The following is a 9,880-nucleotide window of genomic DNA, read 5'->3' on the forward strand; positions in this document are numbered from 1 at the left end:
GATAGAGGGGGGATCTCCAGTGCCTTGACCCATCGTCTTGGTTTTGTTTATGCTGATGGTCAGGCTGAAGTCCTGACAGGCTTGGGTGAACTGATCCATGAGGGTTTGCAGGTCCTCCTGGGTGTGCGCTACCACTGCTACGTCGTCAGCAAACAGCATGTCCTGGATGACGTGTGGCCTGACCTTTGTTTTGGCTTTCAGACGGGCAAGGTTGAATAGATTATCATCTGTCTTTGTGTGAAGGTAGACTCCCTCAGTTGCTGTACCGAAAGCTTGGCACAGGAGGAGGGAAAAGAAGATCACGAACAGGGTGGTCGCCAACACGCATCCCTGCTTGACACCACAACAGATTCTGAAGGGGTCTGAGGTGGACCCATCAAACTGGATGGTGCCTTGCATGTCAGTGTGAAAGGACTGAAGGATACAGAGGAGTTTGGGGGGACAGCCTATCCGTTCGACCAACTGGAAGAGGCCACTCCTACTCACAAGGTCGAAAGCTTTTGTTAGGTTGATAAACGCCATGTAGAGTGGTTTCCTCTGCTCTCTGCACTTCTTGCATTAAAGTCACCCAGCAGGCATAGCTGATCTTGTTTGGGGATGTTTTTTACAGTCGCCATATTCAAGTTCATCAAGTTCATCATATAATTTGTCCTTTGTTTCTTGTGAGGCGCTAAGTGTTGGTGCGTACACACTCACCAGGTGGACAGGTCCCATGGTAGTGTTCAGGCAGAGGGTTAGGATTATCTCTGAGCCACCTGTGGGTGGTACTATTGCACCCAGTAGAGTGTTTTGGACTGCAAAGCCAACTCCATATTCCCTGGTTTCACCAGGAGGCTTCCCCTGCCAAAAAAAGGTGTAGTCTCTTTCTCTCAGTGAGCCTGATGAGAGGAGTCAGGTTTCCTGAAGTGTAGAGATGTCTATCTGACGCTTCAGGAGTTCGTTGTTAATAACTGCAGTCTTGCGTGCATCGTTTATGTCTAGCAGGTTGTCATTTAGTCCGGGCGTCATGGTCCTAACGTTCCAGAATCCCAGACATAATGCTGGAGTCTTAACTTTATTTGTTTTGTTTGGTGCACAGATTTACAGCCCACTTGTCAGGATGAATCCCTTAGCTTCATGCACCCAATGAAGCAGGCAGGCTGTGGCGGGACAGTACCTAATTGGCTGGGGGCTGCCCAGCTTGAGGTGGGCGGTAGCTGTCCAGTGAGATTAATCAACTCTCCCACCGACGGAGGCAGCCGCTGGCGCCCATCTCTACGCCAAACGAAAGGGCTTATAACCGGTAACTGCTGACCTCCCGTGTTGTGTCTTCACTGCACAGTGAAGCTGGAGTTTCCTCTCCAGGACACAAGATGCCTGAGCAAGATGTATGGAGACCCTGTGTTGCCCAGGCAACAGGGTCCCCCTCTCTGCCTCGCTGGCGTGATCCAAAGGAATGGAGAACCAATACATTCGGCGTCAGTTCGGCTGCAGGAGTTGCCAGAGCACACTGAACTGCCTAACGGAGTCCAAGCCGTGTTTTCTGTCAGGGTTTGCTCAAGGCAGCGGGGGGGACGGGGGGACGGACTATTTGACCCATAGATGTGGCAGTGGTTGGCGGTAGCCTGAGTCCACGAGGATGCAATTACTGTGTGGCCACGAGGAGGCACTGTAGGGGTCCTGGTGGTGGAGAGGCTATGTACCAGCAGGAGGAGGCTTACACACTCGGCTCCTCTTTTCACCCCCCGAGGGGGGCTAGCTGGCGGCGGTAGCTGTAAGCAGAGAGTAGCAAGCAGGAGCAGCATGCATCATGCACTAACTACAAGCACGTCTACCACAATTCTATCGCACCACATACTGTAGCATCACACACACACCCTGTGTGCAAGCACACACACACCATACTACCATACTGTGCCGTACTGTACCATACTGTGCTGTACTGTACTGTAGCTGACAGTACAGTACAGTACAGTAGAACGAGGTGTGGCCTAAAATGTGATGTAATTTGCATCACTGTGAAATGTAACATGGTATTTGCAAATGCAAACTGTACAGTAATTATGACAGTTGCATGGATGCAACAGTGCGTTATGTGTGGACAGGCATGCAGTAGGTATTGTGCATGGAGACATGTGGGCAAACGGAGTGGTTTGGTAGGAGAAGGCGAACAAAGGCGAACGTTTGGGCGCAGGGCTTTCAATTAGTGTGGCAAGATGATAATAAAGTTGTCTCATCTCTTATAATAATGTGTATTTGCCCCACTTCCTTATCAGACAACTTATCATTGATGATGTGAAAAGTAATATCACAATGAAATGATGATGTTAACAATATTAATAGCAATTAAACACATATGGCATATTTCACAGTAGAGAGTTTAGTGATTCTTGTTCAGTGTGTGTGTTGTAGTAAATATTTAGTAATAGTATATTTGAAATCAAATAATGACAAATCAATTAACACTGTACCCAGAAAACACTTGTTGGAGGCTCAGGTATGGGTCATGTTGGTAACTGTACTAAATAATGGTAACTACTAAATTAAAACTAAACTGGTCTCCACAAGATGTTCTTGAAGCAGGTGAAGTGAAGTGAAGTGAAGTGAACATCCATCCATCCATCCATCTTCAACCGCTTATCCGTAGTTGGGTCGCGGGGGCAACAGCTCCAGACTTCCCTCTCCAGAGCAACATTAGTGACTTCCTCCTGGGGGATTCCGAGACGTTCCAAGGCCAGTGAGTCGATGTATTTCCTCCAACTGCGCCTTGGTCTGCCCCGGGGTCTCCTCCCAGTGGGATGTGCGTCGAGGACCTCCCTAGGGAGGCGCCCGAGAGGCATCCTAACCAGATGCCTGAACCACCTCAGCGGACTCCTTTCCAGACGAAGGAGCAGCGGTTCTACTCCGAGTCTCTCTCGTGTGACTGAACTTCTCACGCTATCTCTAAGGGAGATGCCAGCCACCCGTCGAAGAAAACTCATTTTGGCCGCTTGTATTCGCAACCTTATTCTTTCAGTCATGACCCACACTTCATGACAATAGGTGAGATTGCTTGGTAGATAGAGAGCTTTGCCTCTCTGTCTTTGAAGTGAACATCAGGGAGGGAAATAAAGCCCATATGCAATGCTGTAGTTGAAGATAGGAACCACAACACCACCTCCTGCTGAGATGACTCAGGCCAGCAATTGAGTCTAAGTCCTCCCACATTAATATTACATGTGCAGTGCGTGCAGACGGGTGTGCTTGAACTTATGGGAATGAATCTAAAACAGATTTTCAGTATTTTAAATCAGGGAGCCTGACATGAAAGATCTTTATGCCTAGCACACCAATCACTTCTTCTAATTGATCTAATTCCCTACCCTCTTTGGATCCATACTGATCAATTCATCTTTCCCCTAACATCCATTAGTATTTTTGTGAACTGAGGTGTGAAAATACTGGTACAGTAAGTACGCAATAGTTGATTATACATTGACGCATGTATTATGCAATTTCTGCATGATAGTCCAAAATAATGGTAATAGAATAATGAGTCCACAGCAGCACTGTATGTTAGTGCCCCCCCCCCTACACACACTATCGCTATTACAATTATATCTCACATTCTTTCATTGATTTATTTCTTCTCTATCTGTATGAACACCTTTGTAGCCGAGGGACGGTTAAATCAGGTAGAAGCAGCCTCTGTCAGAGGGTTCAATAAAGTGTATTTAATGTGATGCTCCTCAGTTGAAAAGAAACACTGAATTTCCTATAATGATGTTGTACGTAGCTATCGTCAACTAATCCTAACTATAGTCTTCTAATCCAAGCAAAAGACGTATATGTCTGCTCAGAATTCACCCACTATATATATCTATCTATCTATCTATCTATCTATCTATCTATCTATCTATCTATCTATCTATCTATCTATCTATCTATCTATCTATCTATCTATCTATCTATCTATTAATTATATCAATATATCTAATGCAGTGTGTTTAATTAGTCATGTATGGTTGAGATGTTGGTGCCAAATGTATTTTTGCTACAACAGAAGCATAAATGAAAGCACAAACATGCTGTGCTGCCTAATACAATCCTGGGGGAAAACTGTCTGACACCAATCAGGTTCTGTTAATCCCTGCTGTCGAGTCTACTTGTGTCATGCAAGACCAAAAAAGTGTGTGCATGCGTGCATGTGTGAATGCAATACCACACATGCGTCATACAGGATGATAGTTATATTTATTTCAGCAGAGGAACAGATACTTCTACATTTAATTTTGAAAGATAACGTGCATTATCAAGGATGGCCAATGGAGCAACCAAGCAAAATTTATATCCTAACTAGAAAAAGTGCCCTTCTGGGCACAGGTCTCCACCAGGAGGATAGGACTGTGTGAGATGTTTGGCAAAATGTTTAGGAGTAATATAAACTCCTTTTTTGTTAGTTTTTTGCAACAATTTTCTTCATTTTGTTGAAGAAATGCAGAGCCAGATCACTCATAGCATGAGGATAGAATTCTGGATGAGCAGGACATGTGCACTGTGCAGCATTTTGTACAAAACAGGCCACTCCTGAAAACTTTGGAAGGCAATGTTAGCCAATCAGTGTAGAATCTGAGAAATCCAACAGACTCATCTTGATCACATGACTACAGAGATCATGTGTACCGATTTGGGTGACATTTGGATGAAATCTGTGCGACTAACATAAGCAATATGTTTTGCAGAAATCGGCCTCGTGGTGGCGCTATAACGGGCAGAGGTTCGGCATCCAGGGAGTGTGTGTGCAAAGTTTGGCATGGATCGGGCCAACGGTGGCGGAGATTAGCTGGTAACGGACGGAAGGAAGGACGGACACACACACACACACACACAGATAGAGTGCAAAACATACTCTCTCCCCATGCCTTCGGTGTGGAGACAATTAAGTCAAGTAGATCAGTTGATTACACAAAATACTCTCAGCTAGAAAAAAAAGGAATCATATCAGGGATGTGGTTGATTCTACAGTCAATTAGGGCAAAAGATGGGGGAGCTAGCCAATATTGATTGAGCCGATAAACGTGTTTAACCCCAAGGTGAGTTACTTGCATGTTCAATCTCTATAGATGTTTGCATTTCTAATACAATAATTGGAATTCTAGAAGCAGCATAGTAACTCCCTGTGACCTTTTCATCTGCCAAGACAGAAAAGATTAGTTCACTTGCATGAAGTAGCAAAGGGCCATTGGGACCCATTTTGTTAACATTTTTAATATACTGTACATGTTTCATGCAGCTCTAAATGACAATTGTTATTATTATTCATATATTGAGAGGTGCTCGGTTCGTGATACATGCATACCGTCTATATAACCACAAACAACAGCTTCGTCAAAGTTATTCTCACTATCCCTGTGATCTTGGTGCATCTAGCATTTACCTTTGTCCTCAAATGAGTTTAATTTCTTAGAAGCACTAACAACTCTAAGCCAATAAAATAAATATATCCATATCCTATCACAACATCTATAAAATTCACTTTGACTGTGTTATGAGGTGATGTCACCTGGTTATATTGTTCCTACCTTTTGGACCAACTTGTCCATGTAGTAATAGGGGCCTAGTTCTTGACTAAGCCTTCTGTTAGTGTTCTGCATCAGGTTCAATAGCTTTTCCTGTTGACTGTACTTACAGTATATGACAAAAATTCTAATTCTAGATGAGACATTTTTAATTAATGAGAATTATGTGTATATCTTTATCAACAAACAATACAATACAGAGAGAGAGATGAAATATCTATAGGACCAGGCCATAATCCCTAATGCAGTATCGATTGGCTCTTTTTGACTGCACGAACCGAAACATTTCCTGGGATCTGGGTTCCATACACTACAACTTGATTTCAATTAAAATAGCCAATCTACATAAGGTCACAGTGCGTGATGAGTTTTTATTGAATTTCCCTCTTCACAGATTTCCTGGTTAATGGAGATGTACACAAAAGAACACCACATAACTTTATGGGTTCTGAACCATTCTAGAAAGTTCCAGGTTATATAAAAGGTTCTGCGTTACCGGTCCCCTTAGGGGCTCCATACATATGAGACATACTTTATGGGCTGTATTATTTTGTTGAAGCTAAATGCACAGACAAACTATGTGGGTTTGCGTGGAAGATGAGAACACATTCATTCATGGGGTTATCATCAAGCTTAATGGACAGTGAAATAGGACAACTATTGTTTTGTTAGTTCATATCACCCTTATTAGCAGGCTGGATCACAATACAAATAACGTTAAAAAAAATGATAACATGCATTTTCCTCTGCATGCCTGACTAGTTTCCAATGTCCACATTTCCTCTCGAAGTTTAATACCTAAAGGACCAGGCACACCAAGAATAGAGAATAGAGAGTTTGTTTGTATGTTTGTAAAAATAATTAAAGCTATATTTTAGTATATTAGTAATCACATTTTAAGATTAAGATGTCAATTTCATCCAATCCGAAGAGCACCCCACAATTTTATCAATCTATTCATCAAATTTGATAGTGTTCCATTTCTAATTTTTGGGCTCATCACTTTAAATTTCAGTTGTTTATCCTGCCACCTGTCCGACTTCTCTCGCCTGTTTGTTAATATTTTAGAAATACTTGACACTTAAATTATCATTTATTTTTTTCACACGTGGGATGTCACCCACATATCACTTTGAAATTTGCCCCACTGTACACCAGAGACCACTAGAGTCAGTCGAGCAATTGTTCAGGCAGACTAGAAGAGCTCATGTTTAAACATATCAAAAGCTTTCGCCTCAGGCTCAGGGGAATGACTATGCAGAGAGGAAGAGAAGGTGAGATGCCATAGTTCATTTCCTATGAACAATGTAGTACAGATGAAAGCCTGCACAAAAATGCATTATTTTTCTTTTGATGGGTGATTTCCACATACTTCCGATAATGTTTATTACAGCATGTGGCAATTATAGTGATTCTGCTCTGGATATATTTGCGACAAACACCTGAGAGGACATTTCTCATACTGTAATCGTGTTACATGTAGGCCTATACGTGAATTTCCGTGAGCTAAAATATTATATATCTTATTTTTGTCAACAACCAGATTGGTTGGCTACGGAGGACTTATGACTACTTCCATTTTGAAATATAGGGTATACTCAGATGAGACAGGAAGTTTGACATATTGGTGTAGCCATAGCATGATTCATCTTGGCATGTTTTCCATGTACCGTTATGAATAAATACAGTATACTGCTTTCCTGTGTGAAGGACACACAAAGTAAGGACCTTCAAAGATCAGGATTGTGTATCAATACAAATGTGTTTTACAACAGACACTGAATGGTTACATACACTTTACATGGTTTAATTCAATTCAATATAACAACGAGAAGTTTACTTTCCAACTACACGTTTTATAGCAGAGATACCAGCAGTGCTACAGTGCTGTTTATTGTCAATCACAACATGAAGTATAATCTATTACAGTGCATACATATATCAACATATCATGGATATATACAGTGAGTGGAGCAACGCTGCATTGACATAGTCCTTTCTGCCTCTTATATTTTATTTTATGGCACTGGATTTATGGTTGTTTTGTGACATATTTTATTTCAAAAACCTTCCCTCATACAGCAATATAATATTGGACATAGACCTTGGTGGACACCATAAAATTTATGTAGTTCTCAAACTCATTCAATTTGAAAGTTTTCTGAAATAGGTCACGTATTTTAGTTGTTAAAAACTGCATTAACATGATGCAAGTAAATCATTTGAAAATATTAAAAGAAAACGCCTAGGGCAACTTTTAAGGAGCCATTGTATGTGCTCTCCATCAGTTGTGTAATAAGCTAGTGTCTCTGGATAATCATTAACCCATTTTGGTTAACAATCCCTTAATTTAGTTTAATTAGTTAGTTTTAATCAATACTATTAACACAGCACAGTGAATTCTACAGCTACCTTAAGGTACAGTACATTTCCTCTCTCCACTTCTACTTGTCAATACAATCCATGTGGTTCCATTGCTTGTCAGCTTATGTAAAAAGCACATTATAATGGTTAGTATTCAGTCTAATCTCCATAATTCTGAAAAATACACACGAAAAGTAACATTGCAGATATACAGTGCAGCATCTTCAGATTAGAAGATTGTTGTGTTGGCAGTTACATTACAACACTGGGAAATGCACAATAGATTGTAATTGAAAGACTGCTTGTGTCTTCAATAGTCTTACAATACTTACACACGTACAACCTTTGCACCATCATTTGGTTATCTACTTCCTCCTACAGATGAAGTCAAACTGAATGGAGGGTGCTGTGCCATGGCAGTTAAGTGTTTACATTCTGCTCCAACTGGACAGTCTAACGAGATTTATAACTCCAGCAATATCAGCCTCGTTTGGCACAAAACAAAGCAGGGATAGAAGCCTCAATGGATGACCACAACAATGGAGGATTAAAGGCCCAATCCTTTTTTTTGTCTCACATTTAAAGGTTAGTTGTTCATGCTAATGGATTCTTTGCTCAAAATGGAACCCTTGGTGACCTCTGTGCTGACAACAGAGAGGGGAAAGCTCTCGTACCTCTCTGTCGACCCCCAGCAGCGGCATCGCAGCAGGGTCAACTTGAGTTGCTTCTGGAAGTTGCTGTTGAGGAAGCCGTAGATTATGGGGTTCACGCACGTGGAGGCCATAGCCAAGAGGTGGCAGGCTGAGAAGATGATGTCATGCTGGCAGGACGGGATGGCCTCGTAGTGCCAGTCGAACACTGTGTTGAAGACATTGAGGGGGAGCCAGCAGATGGCAAACACCACCACAATGGAGACTAACATGGCGGTTATCCTCTTAGATTCCTTGGACTTTTTTTGGTTGGAGTCCCTGGCACGGTCAACCATATTCTTCCTCCTCCTGAGGCGTAGGAAGATGTGTGAGTAGAAGAACATAATGAGAACAACAGGTAGGACGTATTGAAAGACCAGCAGGAAAGTGGTGTAGACCAGCCGGTTGTTAATCGAGGGCCATTGTTCCATACAAACAAGATGGTCGTTGACTGGAAAGGGGATGCTCAGGTTTTGGAAAGGCGATTTGAGAACAGTGAATCTCAAAAAAGGTGATGAAATGAAGCAGGCCACCATCCAGGTAATGACTACGGCCACATAGGATTGGGCCACCACAGGTTTCCATCCAGTTGGGTGGATAATAAGTTGGTAGCGTTCCATGGCAATAAGGACAAGGGAAGAAATGGACACGGTAACGGATATACACTGGACAAAAGGGGTGAGCTTGCACAGGGCCTCCCCCAGAATCCAGTGGTCCATCAATGTATAGATAATGGTGACGGGCAGGCACACAATGCACATGAGGATATCAGAGCAGGCCAGGTTGGCAATGAAGATGTTGGTGACGTTGTGCAGCTCCTTCTGCCGTGTAATGACGATCACAAGGCAGGAGTTACCGACGAGGCCCACTGCTATTACCACGCTGTAAGCGATGATCAGGAAAGTAGTGCCAATAACTGAGGGTGGACACTCCTCTGTTAAAGACCATGGCATCTCTCTCCATGAGGTCTGGCTGTGGTTGGTGTTGTGGTGAAAATCCATGGTCAGATTAATTACTAATTGTTTTGTTAATGTTTCACACCTAATGTAATTATTTAAAGGCTAGTAATAATGGATTTTCTCACAGGTGTCCATCATCATTTACTTTTGCCATTTTTACTGCAGTCTTCATTTGCTGCCTGAAAGCAGAAAAGAAAGGGAGAACATTAAAAGAAAATCCCTGACAACTGTATTGAGTGGGGAAAGAAAGTCAACTTATAACCTTTTAATATATAAAGTCATTTGATAAATTGTAATGTGATTCTTTTAAATGAGACATACATTATATGAA

The 9,880-nt window shown here is 42.2% G+C and overlaps 1 protein-coding gene across 1 annotated transcript; it reads right to left on the reverse strand.

Moving 5' to 3' along the window:
- Nucleotides 1-7,420: 7,420 nt before the first annotated feature.
- On the reverse strand, nt 7,421-9,623 carry npy8br (neuropeptide Y receptor Y8b). The gene has a single exon (XM_080766033.1). The coding sequence runs from the start codon at nt 9,589-9,591 to the stop codon at nt 8,488-8,490; it is 1,104 nt and encodes a 367-aa protein (XP_080622159.1). The 5' UTR covers nt 9,592-9,623; the 3' UTR covers nt 7,421-8,487.
- Between the last annotated feature and the right edge of the window lie 257 nt (nt 9,624-9,880).

Source organism: Protomyctophum bolini (genome assembly GCF_963924005.1).
Source record: "Protomyctophum bolini genome assembly, chromosome: 6".
Classification (NCBI taxonomy): Eukaryota; Metazoa; Chordata; class Actinopteri; order Myctophiformes; family Myctophidae; genus Protomyctophum; species Protomyctophum bolini.